Raw genomic sequence first — 14683 nt, forward strand, 5'->3', positions numbered from 1 at the left:
AGAAACTGTACACACCATTACATTACTTGTCTGTGCAAACATCTCCAATAAAGTGTGACTGTTGTTCTTTATAGAAATGGATTTGCAGAGAGATTTCAAACTTTGAGTATCTGATGCAGTTAAACACCATCTCTGGACGTACGTACAACGACCTGTCACAGTATCCTGTAGTAAGTACCATCAGCCACCTTACTGTGTGTGTTGCTCTGATCGTAATCATAATATTATAATCTTGTCTGAATGGGGAAAAGGTCCACTTGGGTGTCCTTTGTGAATGAATGCTACTGTATAGTGTGTGAGTAGTGTTGTCTGCACATGATGAGTCTTGACACTTGAAACACATATCTTTTTGACGACAAATAACTAAACCCTATGACGCCTTCTCTCCAGTTCCCCTGGGTTCTGTGTGACTACGTATCTCCGGTTCTGGATCTTGATGACCCAGCGGTGTTCAGGGACCTGTCCAAGCCCATCGGTGTGGTCAACTCTCGCCATGCACAGAACGTCAGAGAGAAGTAAGTACAACACTTCACCAGTGAGACTGCTATTCAGTTAAGGACATTATGAGCCCTACCTTACCCCTTATGCCTAAACCTTTCTGCATTACGGCACACACGTGCACTTTTAGATCCAGTCCTATTTTAAAAGTCTGCGTATGGGGGACTCGCGTATCCGCGCGCCTGGTGTAGCCGGTATCATTGATAATCAATTGGATCTAAACAAACGCGCTGTACGCACCACGCATACGCTCGCTTTGAAACGTCTGGTGTAGATCGTCCGTTATTTACTATTTTGGGGGGTGGGGGGAAAGTGTTCAAATAGCCGATGTACAAGCTCACAATGTGTCGATGTAGATTGTCTATTTTCACTATTTTAAAATGTTTTTCAAAATAGTAAAACATGCCTAAAACGTTAAAGGCATAAGGGGTAAGGCGTTGCGCAAGATAGAGCCCTATGAAAAAAAACACACACTTATCATTTGTACTAAACTGCACAACCCTTGACTGTGTGTCACATTCTTTTTCGATTGATTATGTCAACAAACAAAAACATTAAAGTAAGTATATATTATCCGTTAGTGTTTAGTTTGCCATTATATGGTATTGGTGTCCACTCAATCATGTGCCAGTGAGTTTGGTTGATGGCAACCATGCATCCACTCAACCCTCTGTAATGCATGATTGGACACTACAGGGTGCAAGAGTGTGCAATTCCGTAAGGGAGAGAGAGGTCACAGGTTCCATTTCTGCCACCCGTACATGCATACCGTCAACGTGCCCCTGAGCACTGCACACCACTGGAGCAGTGACGCAGTTTAGATGCATTTGTAGAATGGATCTCAGGTCTTAATGGGTTTTAAAAAACGTTCTTCTCTCCACTGGGTGTCAGGTATGAGAGCTTTGAGGATTCGACGGGGACCATCGATAAGTTCCACTACGGCACACACTACTCTAACGCTGCAGGGGTCATGCACTACATGATCCGTACGGAACCCTTCACAACCCTGCACATCCAGCTGCAGAGTGGCAGGTCGGTTACCGCAACGACACAACACTGTTTTTGCACCATCGTGTGCGTAGGCCTGTCACAATTATTACATAATTGTCTAATCGCAATTATTTTATGTAATCGCAATTATTTGTGCAAAGTGTCATAATCAATTACATGTTAAAAAATGTAATATTTTCAAAAATAGGCAAACATTTTGGAAATAGCCGATCTATAAGCTCAATGCGACGCGTTTTGAGCTTATAGATCGGCTATTTCCACTATTAATGTTTATTTTTAAGTATAAAGTAGTTAAATATGCGTTATTTTTCATATCTGCCCTGTGCAACTTTTGTTTACGAAAGCTAAAAGCCAAACAGAAATGTAATTTTTATTCATAATGTTCATTAATTTTCAACGACGATTCACAATTAAATTGTTAATCGCAATTATTTGAGTGATAATTAATCGTCAACTTAAATTTGTAATCGTGACAGCCCTATGTGTGCGTGCACACACACACACACACACACACACACACACACACACACACACCACATCATGCATCACTACATAATTTGCACATACATATGAAAGGACTGCAATGGAAAATCTTGTGTTTCTTGCGTTTTATCCTTTTGATAATGGTGTGACAATATATGTATTTTACATTTATGTTTATTATCAATAAAGAAGTCAAAGTCAAAGACACACAATGCAGGAACAATATAACACAGCAACACAACAACACAACGCAATGGCAACACAACGGATCACAACGACAATGCAGTGCGACATGACATCGCACAACAACAAAACCAACACAACCATGTACAGCCCGACACAGCACAACACACTGAAAATGACACAGCGGTGACGGCACACACCCCAACACAACGCAACCCAACTTAACACAACACAAACATCAACACTACACGACACCAGGGGTGTTTATCTTTCTATATTCATCTAATTAAGGCTCTATTCCATACACGGAACATAACATTACACAACTATTTATGTCAATATGGCTGCCATGAATATAATTGTTTATATATTAATATTATAATTTTTCCTTTCCAATTGGCCCCCTTGGCGCCCCCTTGCGGCCACAACTTTGAAAACAACTGCACTGCAAGGCACAACACAACATGACAACACAACGACACAACACAATGACACAACACAATGACACAACACAATGACACAACACAATGACACAACACAATGACACGACACAATGACACGACACGACACAACACGACACAAGACGACACGACATGACACAAGACGACACGACACGACACAAGACAACGCAACGCAACACCACACCACACCACACCACACCACACCCTTACGGGTCTGTAACCCTGACAGTATACAAATGTGATGAATATGAATTTGTACTCTCTCAGAGTTAAATGAACACTGAGGATTGTACAGCAGAGATTGGGAAATTATAAAGGTTGAGAATCACTGATATATTAGACTGAATACAATAGATACACACGGAGATAGACGGGAACGCCCAGGAACACCCCATTCGATTTTAGCTTGGGGGAAAACAGAACGATCTGCCTCATAGAGTTGCATCATACACGATCGTTTGGATCACTTTCAGAGCTATTTTATGGACGATAGAAACATTGTCAGCCAAGAAAAATCCATCAGAAGGACAGCTGGAACACAATCGTCCACTCGCCCTTGGAAAAGTTGACTTATTATTAAGATATATGTGACTAAAAAGACCAAACATTGCCAATCGATGAGCTCACAATGCGTCGGAACGCGACGCGTTGTAAACTGTGAGCTAGATTGGCAATGTTTGGTTTATGTTCCCCCCAGAATACGTAAGCTGGAGTTCATGTGGTTTATCAGATTATCTTTATATCTTATTGCATGAGTCAAGTTTCTGAATACCAAAACACTCGCCCCAAAACACAGTCGCCCCGGGGCAAACCCGCCGGGATTCACCTGGTATTCCTAAACGTAACCTCAGTAAAACTATGCCTAAACATAACCGTATTCCTAAACATAACCTCAGTAAAACTATGCCTAACCCTGAACTTATTTCAAACCTTATCCTATGTAAAACAAATACAAGAATACAAGAACCGCTGGTCGGTGAGAAAAATGGGGGCGAGCGTGTTTTGGGGCGAGTCTTCTGGTTAGCTCTCGTCTCCCTCCTTGTTACAAAAAAGGTTTACATATGCACAGTGTTTAATCGCCTGGTAGAGACACTATTACAAGATATGATCACTTAAACTTACCATAATATCAAAACCCAACAGCCATTAAGTCATCAATAACGTTTAGAGTGAATTTGAAGTACAATTTAGACTGTTTTGTGAACGGCACGTACCGACGCCATTATCATTTGACGAAGTGCGCCATTTAATATCATGCAGAATTTACACACTGCTTTAGCTCCGTGTTCATTGCCAGATTTACAATTGTGTTTTCTGTAGGTTTTTAAACGAGGATAGCCGGGTTTGGCTTGTTTTGTGAGTAAATCGCTGCATGTTGAACTGCGTTTCCAAACTGTAATGGCGTCGATGTCTCCTGTACTTGGAATTCACTAAAACGTGTTCTATAAACATCATTGATGAATGAATGGCTTTTGCTTTTTGATATTATGATAAGTTTAATTGATCATATCTATAGAAAATGTAATAGTGTCTCTTACCAGGCGATTAAATCAGGGCCGTTGTGTTGTGTTGGATCCTCTGTCCAATCAGGACAACATTCCAATCGGACTCTTGTTTAATTTGCTAATGTAGCGTTCCTTGTCGAGTGGCAACAAGGTTCTGTGCCTGTGATCTGGCAAGCCATGACGCCTGCTTTTTAAATTGGTATAGTTTTACAGCATATGAGTTTGAAAACCCCACATCCCTCGGTCTATACCAGCTGGGGGAAATCTGTGTTTTTTCCCCCCGAGCCGACTCCGCCCCCCCTAGGTACGACCCACTGATGACACTACGCCGTGTGGATGTATAAGATCAGATATGATTTTTTTTTAAAAACAGATACATGTGCATTTAGCAGGTTGTGCTGTCCAGTGTCGGGCAGAAACCTCTTATCTCCATATTTTAATTATTTTGTGTCATTTGGTAAATCAATGCCATACTTGATCATACTACAGCGTCACACAAAATGCATCGAAACGTGTCGCTTTGCGCCGCATTTCGAGCTTGTAGATCTGCTACTTTAGCTATTTTTGAATTTGAATCCTGAAAAGTAACAGTTTTTTTTTTGCATGTGTGTGTGTGCAGGTTTGACTGTGCAGACAGACAGTTCCACTCTGTGGCTGCAGCCTGGCAGGCGCGCATGGAGAGTCCTGCTGACGTGAAGGAGCTCATCCCGGAGTTCTTCTACCTGCCAGAGTTCCTGCAGAACATGAACGGTGAGGAAGCACGTAGGGCTGTAGTAGGTCTCGAGACCGGTCTCGAGACCGCTTTTTGATTTACTCGGTCTTGTCTCGGTCTCGCCCATAATTTGACTCGGTCTTGTCTCGGTCTCGCCCATAATTTCACTCGGTCTTGACTCGGACTCGGACTAAGGGACTCGGGACTCTGCCCCCACCGAGTCCACTCAAGTCCAAGACCAAGTCACTACAATGCAAAAAATTATTTTATTATACCCATATTATGAGGAGCCTATTCACATTAACATTCTAAGAGAGCTGTCTGGCGCTTATGGACAGCTGTCTTGGAGCGCATCATCTCGTGGTTGACAGCGCAGCAGCAGCAGCAGAACACACTCTGCCATGTCCCTCTAGTTTATTTTATTTTTAAATTATTTCCACTAACAGCGCAAGCTTTCCAGGTGTTTATTTATTTATTTATTGTGTGTTCACTGTGTAGCCTGTGGTTGTTTTAATAAACGAGATTCTCTAAAGATGATTAGAGACGGCTTTCAGTAAGGTTTCCTTGCGCACATTATTGATTGCCAGTGGCTGATCTAATCACAAAACCCGAGGCTTGATCAACAGAAAAATATAGATTAATACATTTGACAAAATACAGCGAAATCCCAAAATTATTAGTCTTAATATCCAGTAAGCAATAGAAATGAACTGCAAACAAATTCAAAGTTATAGGCTATCAATATCACACAAAAGTAGAGAGAAGCTGTGATCTCACCTCACAAACAAATGGACAAGAAATAAATAATCCTTTTGCAAACAACATCCATGTTCTGTTTGTTTGTCAACAATGATCTAAATGGAAAGTTTATTTCAGCTATGTGACAGTCCTTGTTTAAGTTCATTGCCTTCACCTGTTGTTCTGCTGTGCGCAATAGGGCATATCTCCGCCAGGCCAGGTTTACCTACCCAGGCCATGAAATTCATAGGCAGTCATCGTAGCCAATTAGAATGAAATATGCTAAAACTGACTATGTACTGATACAGTACCGTCGCTGTTGGGTGGAAACCTTGTATGTTCCTTTTTTTTATTATTATTTAAAAACTGGTGAAAATAGCCAATCTACAAGCTTCAATTATTAATAATTAAGAAATATTATATTTTAAATAGTGCAAAATCAACTAAAGTCATTGTTAGTGCAAGTTCAATCACATTTAATTTGAATGAAAATAATTTGTGGGGAAAATACATAAAATCTGTGAATCTAATGTGATTCATATGACCCCTACTTCAGTCAGTGAAGTCCAGGGCTGAATGTGACAAATATTGAGACCAATATAACTTATTGGTCAAATATTGGTCATTTGCCAATATGGGTTATATTACACAGATAGTTATACTATTCTTGTACTATATTAAAATAAAATCATCCTTAACCTTCAAATTAAATTCATTATGTCCGTGGACTTTAAAAAAAATGCCCTGGCATTTGGCCTTTGTGCCCTAGAAAATGACAAAAGGCCAAGTGGCCTTGCCCCTGGCCTAAAATGATGAAATTCCAGGCCTGGTCACAATGCATCATGGGACGCATTGTGAGCTTGTAGATCTGCTTTAAAAAAAATATATATATATAACTACTGTAGCCTGTTATTATGACGTTTACATATTTTAAAACTGAAGATGCAAACGCATATTGAATGACAGTGCGTTTAAATCGAATGTCTCACCAGTGTTTGAAACACTGATTCATTGTGTGAGACTTGGTTGGTCAATAACTTTACCATTCACATGTAATTCAGTCATTAAAGTAGCACATATCAATGTGCTATGTAATGATGGCTCCTTGTCATTAAAGGGGAGTAGTTTTCATTGTTCTGTCTGTAAGGAACATTAATGTGTAATGATGATAATGGCTCATTGGTCAATTTGGTCATTGTTGTTTGGTCTAGGTTTACCATTGAGATGTAATTAATTCAGTAAAAATATCTAAATAGCTAATTGCTCTGCCATTCATTAAAAGATGCAAAGAATGTTTTAAATGTCAAAATAAAAACAAAACAAAACTAGAAAAAGTGCTCCTCGGAGCACAGGTCTCCGCCAGGTCAGGTAGGTTATTGTTGCTTCCTGGTGGCACTATAACAGGCCAATGTGAAAAGGGCGGCATTTCTTCCTCTCTAGTGGGAATGTGTGTGGAAAATGTCACGGAAATCGCATGCTGCGTTCATGATTTGAGGCATTTTGTTCCAAACTGATCTATCCTGCAAACTTTGGAAGCTAATGTTAGCAAATTAGGATGCAATATGAAATATCGGACACATCCGTCTTGATCACATGACTATAGAGATACTGTGTACTGATTTGCGTGATTTTTGGATAGAATCTGAAGGACTAATAGCAACAAATTTGTTTTACAAAAGTCAGCCTCCTGGTGGCGCTCTAACAGGCAGATGTGAAAAATGCAGGGCAAGGGTTTTTCCTTGGCCTCTAGGGAGTGTGCAAAGTTTCCTGTGGCCTGTCATAGCGCCACCATGAGGCTGATTTGAACATTTTCTATAAAAAAATTAAAATAAAAAAAAAATTCTGGTCTCGGTCTCGACTCGGTCTCGCCTCCGGTCGGTCTCGGCCTTGACTCGGTCTCGCCTCCCGTCGGACTCGGTCTTGACTCGGACTCGACCCCCTCCCTGGCCTCTCGGACTCGGTCTTGACTCGGACTCGCCCCCCCTCGGACTTGGTACTGACTTGGACTCGCTTTAGGTGGTCTCGACTACAGCCCTAGGAAGCAGCACCCCTGTGGACCTAAAATGTCATGAGTGACGAAAGTAAACGATAAAAAATCTAACGGTGGATTGGAAATTGGGTTAATCCATTAAGACCGGGAACGCATCTGTGTTGTTTTAAGATTTCTTTGGCTATTCAAAACTAGCAGATATACAAGCCTCAAGCTCATATCTGCTATTTTAAAATCTAACTAAAATCTTTCCTTCCCGTTTGAGAACCACTGACATTATAGCAACATACGTTTTTTTTTTTTTTTTTTTTAAATGTTAGGATTTAGAAGACATTTTGTAGAATCCCCCAGAAGCAAAGTGACGACAAGCTTGTGGATATGCTATTTTTGAATAGCCCAAAGTGTAAAATAATGGTTCTACTGTAGCTAAACAAATCTAAAATGACACAGTATGCGTTCCCGGATTGAATGGTCTAAGTGGATGAATCAACACTGGTGTTGAGGAACAGTTAACTGCCTGTTTTTCATTGAACGAGACCGTAATCAAGTCATTGACGTGTTAATCAGCTCTCTTGTTCTATCAAGTATACTTTCATCACTTTGCTCTTGTTACTTCCACACACACAAAAAAGGAAAGTGAATTGAAAACCAGTTTATTTTCACTATAGCATTTCTCTGTTCTTGTACCACTTTTATATTAGCTATTTATTCCATTTCTCTACATTGTTTTATTACTGTGTAAACCCATTTGTATACCTCGGTTTTGAAATGTCGTCATTGTAGTGTAGACACACACACACACACACACACACACACACACACACACACACACACACACACACACACACACACACACACACACACTGAGTTTAACTGGGTGTATATGCTGCAGGTTTTGACCTGGGCTGTCTTCAGATGTCTCAGGATGCTGTGACTGATGCTCTGTTGCCTCGCTGGGCCTCGTCCAGAGATGACTTCATTAGGAAACACAGAAAAGCTCTGGTGAGATCATGCAGACACTCAAACACACAGGGGTCAGGGGGGCACGTCGTCACGCCGGCGGCTGACCGGATGGTGCAGGGGCTCCCAAACCTTTTCAGCGAACACCCCGAAAGATACATATAGCTGCGGTCAGGCAGAAACGTCTTATCTCCATATTTTAACTTTTAACTTTTTTTTCCATAAATGAATGCCCTACTTGATCACACTACAGCGTCACACAAGACCATTAAGAGTAGCAGATCTTGGCGTGGACCGCGGGCATAGCGGTCAGGCTCAATGTAGCCTGACAGCATGTCGCGAGTTCGACTCCCGATCCCGACCGGCCTTTGCTGCATGTCACTCCCCTTCTCTCTCGCCATTTCCTGTCAGCCTACTGTCCTGTTAAATAAAGGCGTAAAAAAGATCAAGCTTGTAGATCTTTGAGCTTGTAGATCTGCTACTTTTAGTTTGAATCCTGAAAAGTAACACTTTTAGACATATGAGGTTTCCATCAGACAGATACGATTTGGCGTCTCCCCAGGACCCAAACTTTTCTGATGTTCCTTTGAAAATGTTTTCACTTTTGTCTTTAATTTCTGAAAAATAATATTTTCTCGCAACCTATAAAAATGGGACAGTGGTCGCCCCAACCCATTGTCTGGGAAACACTGGGATAGTGCATCAACCTAATCATGTTCCATGTCCTCTCTCTGCCCTCAGTCCTCTGTCTCTATATCTAAATAAAGCAAAAAACCCACACACAGTGAAACTGTGTCATTTTATTGGCCAAGTAGGTTTGAAAAAACAAGAGATGTTTGGTGGGTTTTTCATGCAGAACAGTTTAGCTATAACATTACAAGGTTACAAAAGGTGATAAAACATTTATGGATAAATAATCAGTCAGTAAAAAGAAGAGCGAACAGGACACTTTTATACAAAACGATCTGGGAGTCTTGTTTAGTTTACATTACGCCGCATATAAATCCATTTGTGGAGTGTGGTGAATATACAGTGGTGTAAGCTGGCTGCTCTGGTGGCTTAGCAGCCAGTCAGTGTATGTGTCACAATGGAACAGAACCGCTCACATCATGGAGTTCAAATCCAAATCATGTGTTGCATGTTCACTCCACTGACCACAGAAACGCCCCCGAGATCAGATCATCAACAGTGTTGCCCTTATTATAAGCGATGTTGGGCTTGTTTTCCTGTAAAGTTGCTTGTAAATATTGGTAGTTGCGGGTTGCGGTTTTTGGGGGCTTGTTTCTGAAGTGTAGTTGCCTCTTTGGGCTTGCTTCCTAATGTTGTTTAAACCAGTCGTTCTCAAACATTTTCATGTCAGGGACCCCCCAAATTATTTGACTGCAGACCCCCATCTGAACATATGTTGTGCCAGGGTCCCACCATACAAGATTTGTGTAGTTAAAATGTAAAAGATATATATATGTATATTCCAAATAGCAGATCTACAAGCTCACAACATATTTTCAAATAGCCGATATACACATAGGGGTCAAGTGTGACGCATATTTTGGGATTATTTTCGTACGGGAGCAAGGGGGTGGAGCATCCGGTTTCTGCGTTTTGGTGTGGCGCTTTTCAACACGTCCGAAGCGTGGAGTTCAACATTTGGTGAACTTTTGGACCAGGCATCAACCAGTAGCAAAGAACCACCGTGGTTGACCCCACTTAGCAGGCATTTTGCTTGTAGTGATCTTTCAGTAGAGCCAACCACTCCAACGTAAGTCAAATAAACTACACACCAGAAAAAACGTCACTGACCGCCACCCTCAAGACAACATTGGAGTCACAACGCTTCTGATACCCTTAATCTACCTGTGTTTTGTTTGTAGCTGCAGGGATTCTTTGCAATAAAGATATATTATTATAAAGAATGAGTGACTCCTTCTCCAGTCACTGAAAAATGCATACATACATACAATTCCTTTGCTGCTCAACTAATGAAAAAAGGTGTGGTCCAAGGTGACATCATTCTATATACTGTGTCTTTGTATAGGAATGTGAGCATGTGTCCAGTCACCTCCATGAGTGGATCGACCTGATCTTTGGCTTCAAGCAGAGAGGGGAGGAGGCGGTGGAGGCCCTCAATGTTTTCTACTATTGCACCTATGAAGGTACACCTGTACATCCTGTTGGGTTTTGAGCTTTACAGCACCTTGCACGCTAAATACATCTACCACTGGTGGGGAATACAAGACAGGAATGTATGCTTGCGTGCGGGCCTGTGTCTGTGTGTGTGTGTGTCTGTGTGAGCGAGCATGCATTCGTATGTGTGTGTGTGTGTGTGTGTGTGTGTGTGTGTGTGTGTGTGTGTGTGTGTGTGTGTGTGTGTGTGTGTGTGTGTGTGTGTGTGTGTGTGTGTGTGTGTGTGTGTGTGTGTGTGTGTGTGTGTGTGTGTGTGTGTGTGTGTGTGTGTGAGAGTGTCCAGGGATATGAGTGATATGAGATGCAGTCCATGGTATAGGGGTGAGGGCTGTTGTGTTTGGTTTCATGTTCATCATGTCTGACCCGTCCATCGGTTCTCCTGTGACCCGTGACTCTGTAGGCGCCGTGGATCTGGACGCCATCGCCAACGAGAACGAGCGCAAGGCCCTTGAAGGCATCATCAGTAACTTTGGCCAGACTCCCTGTCAGCTCCTCAAGGTCTGACTCGGCTCTCATGCTAACAGCCTGTGATTAGTAACATCATTCAGTTGTATCTCCTCAGTGTGAGGAATGACTGGGGACTATTACAGAGAGTCAAGAACTGTGTCTGTTTGCTGCTGCGGTGGAGGGATCAAATGGACCCTTGTTTGGGAAGTTTTAACCCATTAAGACCAGGAAAGCTTCTGTGTCATTTTTTTTGGGCTATTAAATAGCAGATATACAAGCTTTTACATATACAATTATGCATTATACATTTTTTTTTTATTATCGGGAAGCTTTGTGCAATTCTTTGAATATATATTCTACAAATGTCTTTTGAAAAAAACGTATGTTGCTATATTAGTGGTTCTCAAACGTTTTCATGTCAAGGAAAAACATAATATGCATTTGGCCACGGAGTGCCATCTCAAAATATTTTGTTCCAGGGACCCCCCAGAAGCAAAGATTTTATTTAAAAATGTTTGCTTTAAAAAATATATATTGAAAGATTTGCAAAACTGTTCACGATTTTTCAAAAATAGCAGATCTAGTGCATGAACTTGTATATCTGCTATTTTTGAATAGCCAAAGAAATCTAAAATGACAGAGATATGTTCCCGGATTGAATGGGTTAAAGCAATGGTTCTCAAACATTTTCATGTCAAGGACCCCCAAATCGATGTCGTTGCAGTCGGGCAGAAACCTCTTATGTCCATATTCTAACTTTTTTTTAATGTTTTTTCCCCCCCGTAAATTACTTGATCCACACTACAGCGTCACACAAAAGCATCAAGCTTGTAGATCTGCTACTTTTGATATTTTTGAATTTGTATCCTGATAAGTAACAGTTTTGGGCATATGAGGTTTCCACCCGACAGAGACGATATGTATTCGTCCATGGACACCCAAAAGATTTTGTGCCGGTTTTATCAATTTTTGTCAAAAAAAATGCAGATGTACAAGCTCACATCAAGTCGCATCGCGGCGCGTTGTGAGCTTTTAGATCGGCTAATTGACCCCTGGAGGTCCCCAGACCCCACTTTGAGAAGCAGTGGTTTGAAGGCTCTGCGTTGGTCTCACAGATCAATGTGTTTCTGTTTATGAGGATGGCCGTGACTCTGAGATCTGTTCTCATGCTTCACGTTACTTGTAACACACACACACACACACACACACACACACACACACACACACACACACACACACACACACACAGACACACACACACACACACACACACACACGCACACACACACACACACACACACACACACAGGTTACTACACTATACTTGTGAGGACATTAACATTTTAAGACAGTGATTTATTTTTAACCATAAGCCTTAAAGCCGAAAATTAGCAGATCTACAAGCCCAAAACGCGTCACAGCGATTGAAGATCGGCTATTTTTCGGTGCATGACACCACCGTGCAACTAAGTGTAAATTAGGCATAACTAATTATTTCTCTAATCCCTAAAGCTAATTTCTACATGTCTAATCCTTATCCTAACCCTAACCACAACCTGAATCTTTTTCTAATTGCGTCTAATTGCATCTCAAATAAATCTTTTTTTATAACCATAAAAAAAAGTCTTGTGAGGAACGTCGTCATAACGTCCATTTCTCAAATTCTACTAATACTTTAGGGGACATTTGGTCCTCACAAGTATAGCAATACAAGCACACACACACACACACACACACACACACACACACACACACACCCAATCAGAGAAGAGAATAGTGTAAGGTATATCTAGTGTGTGGTGGTGGAGGAGATGTTTGTTGAATGCTGTAGTGCTTCCAGATGTGTTGTAGAGTTCAACATAGTACTGTTGAGTTCAGCCCATCCCTCCATGTGTTCCATGCAGGAGCCTCACCCTCCCAGGATGTCTGCTGAGAACGCATCCAGGAGACAGTCTCGCCTGGACACTCTGCCCCCCAACCTGTTTGAACACCTCAACCAACTGCGGCCCTTTGTGGAGGTACAGTAAGCCAGTGGTTCGCAAACTTTTTCATGTCGAGGACCCCCAAAATGATATGTATTTGGCTGCAGACTCCCATCTCAAAAACATTTTGTGCCAGGGATTTTTCAAAAATAGCAGATATACAAGCTCATAGCGCGGCACTCAGTGACGCGCTATGAGCTTGTATATCTGCTATTTTTTAATAGCCAAGGTTAAAGTGGTTAAAATGATTGTGACGCTATATTACCTAATTTAGCTGGGGACCCCCTGGTACCCCCCAAGGACCCCTGGGGGTCCCCGGACCCCACTTTGAGAACCAATGCTCTAGCCCAGTGGTTCTCAAACATTTTCATGTCAAGGACCCGCAAATTAATATGTATTTGGCCGCGGACCCCCATCTGAAAAGGTTTTGTTTTTTCAAACCCTTTCACGATTTTTCAAAAAATGTTCTATTTATGAATAGCCAACATAAATGGATAAAGCGGTTAAAATGATTGTGATGTTACATTCACTACTTTTGTCGGGGACCCCCTGGAACCCCCCCAAGGACCCCTGGGGTCCCCGGACCCCACTTTGAGAACCAATGCTCTAGCCTGTGCTGTTCTGTCCCTAGATCACCACCCAACTTTATAAATAATTTACGCTTTGACGTGTGTGTGTGTGTGTGTGTGTGTGTGTGTGTGTGTGTGTGTGTGTGTGTGTGTGTGTGTGTGTGTGTGTGTGTGTGTGTGTGTGTGTGTGTGTGTGTGTGTGTGTGTGTGTGTGTGTGTGTGTGTGTCTGTCTGTCATCCCCAGGTGGTGAGTGATGGGCTTCCTCTGGTCCAGGCAGTGGTATCTAAGACCCTGAATCGTTCCATCATCCAGGGGTCCGACGTCCTGGTAGGCTGAAAGATTTAACCACTTAAAACCCTCTATAGCAGGGGTTTTCAACTGGTTGTGAACCAGGGACCACCACCCTGACTAAGAATCAACCTGCGGACCACTGTTGTGTTGGGTGGGGATATGAGCTAAGATTAGTGCTTTGGTAACACTTGCTATGCATGCATCCCATGTCTATACATTCCACTGTTTCTCAACCAATGGTCCATGGACTACACAGACACGTGATTATATGGGCACATTTCCTATTTAATGATGACTCCATCAGGCAATTCGGTACACTTCCCCTTCTTGAGATTCTAACTCCCTTTTCTGTGGAATTTCTTGATTTCCGACTTCCCAGTAACTGTCATGTCATCATAGGTCACCAGGTCGATAATATGCACTGTTCTGTGGAACAAGAAGAAAAAAACATTTAGCAACATGGTCAGGGACCACATGCAATACCTTCACGGACCACAACCTGTTGAAAACCCCTGCTCTATAGTATTCTGAACGAATGCTTAGTTCACCAGGGTTGGTTCTGTACTTGGTTCGCTCTTTTTTCCCCTTTACACCCAACAGCCCTTTCTTGCGCGCCACCTTATCCCTTACTTATTTTTTTTTACTATTTTCAAAAACATTTTAAAATA

The 14683-nt window shown here is 41.8% G+C and overlaps 1 protein-coding gene across 7 annotated transcripts in view; it reads left to right on the plus strand.

The window, feature by feature from the left end:
* Positions 1 to 14683, plus strand: part of LOC308083190 (neurobeachin-like protein 2) — an 80624-nt gene that overhangs the window by 55510 nt on the left and 10431 nt on the right. For all 7 annotated transcript variants that reach the window (XR_013932978.1, XR_013932979.1, XR_013932980.1 and 4 more), the window contains 9 exons: positions 75 to 170; positions 391 to 515; positions 1390 to 1530; positions 4761 to 4891; positions 8474 to 8583; positions 10577 to 10694; positions 11126 to 11223; positions 13077 to 13190; positions 13968 to 14051. Coding sequence is in view for 4 of the 7 variants with exons in the window: in XM_080425398.1 (XP_080281524.1) it covers positions 75 to 170; positions 391 to 515; positions 1390 to 1530; positions 4761 to 4891; positions 8474 to 8583; positions 10577 to 10694; positions 11126 to 11223; positions 13077 to 13190; positions 13968 to 14051 (1017 nt within the window). In the remaining 3 variants the exon portion in view is untranslated. The remainder of the gene's footprint in view (positions 1 to 74; positions 171 to 390; positions 516 to 1389; positions 1531 to 4760; positions 4892 to 8473; positions 8584 to 10576; positions 10695 to 11125; positions 11224 to 13076; positions 13191 to 13967; positions 14052 to 14683) is intronic.

Source organism: Gymnoscopelus braueri (genome assembly GCF_963280865.1).
Source record: "Gymnoscopelus braueri genome assembly, chromosome: 4".
Taxonomy (NCBI): domain Eukaryota; kingdom Metazoa; phylum Chordata; class Actinopteri; order Myctophiformes; family Myctophidae; genus Gymnoscopelus; species Gymnoscopelus braueri.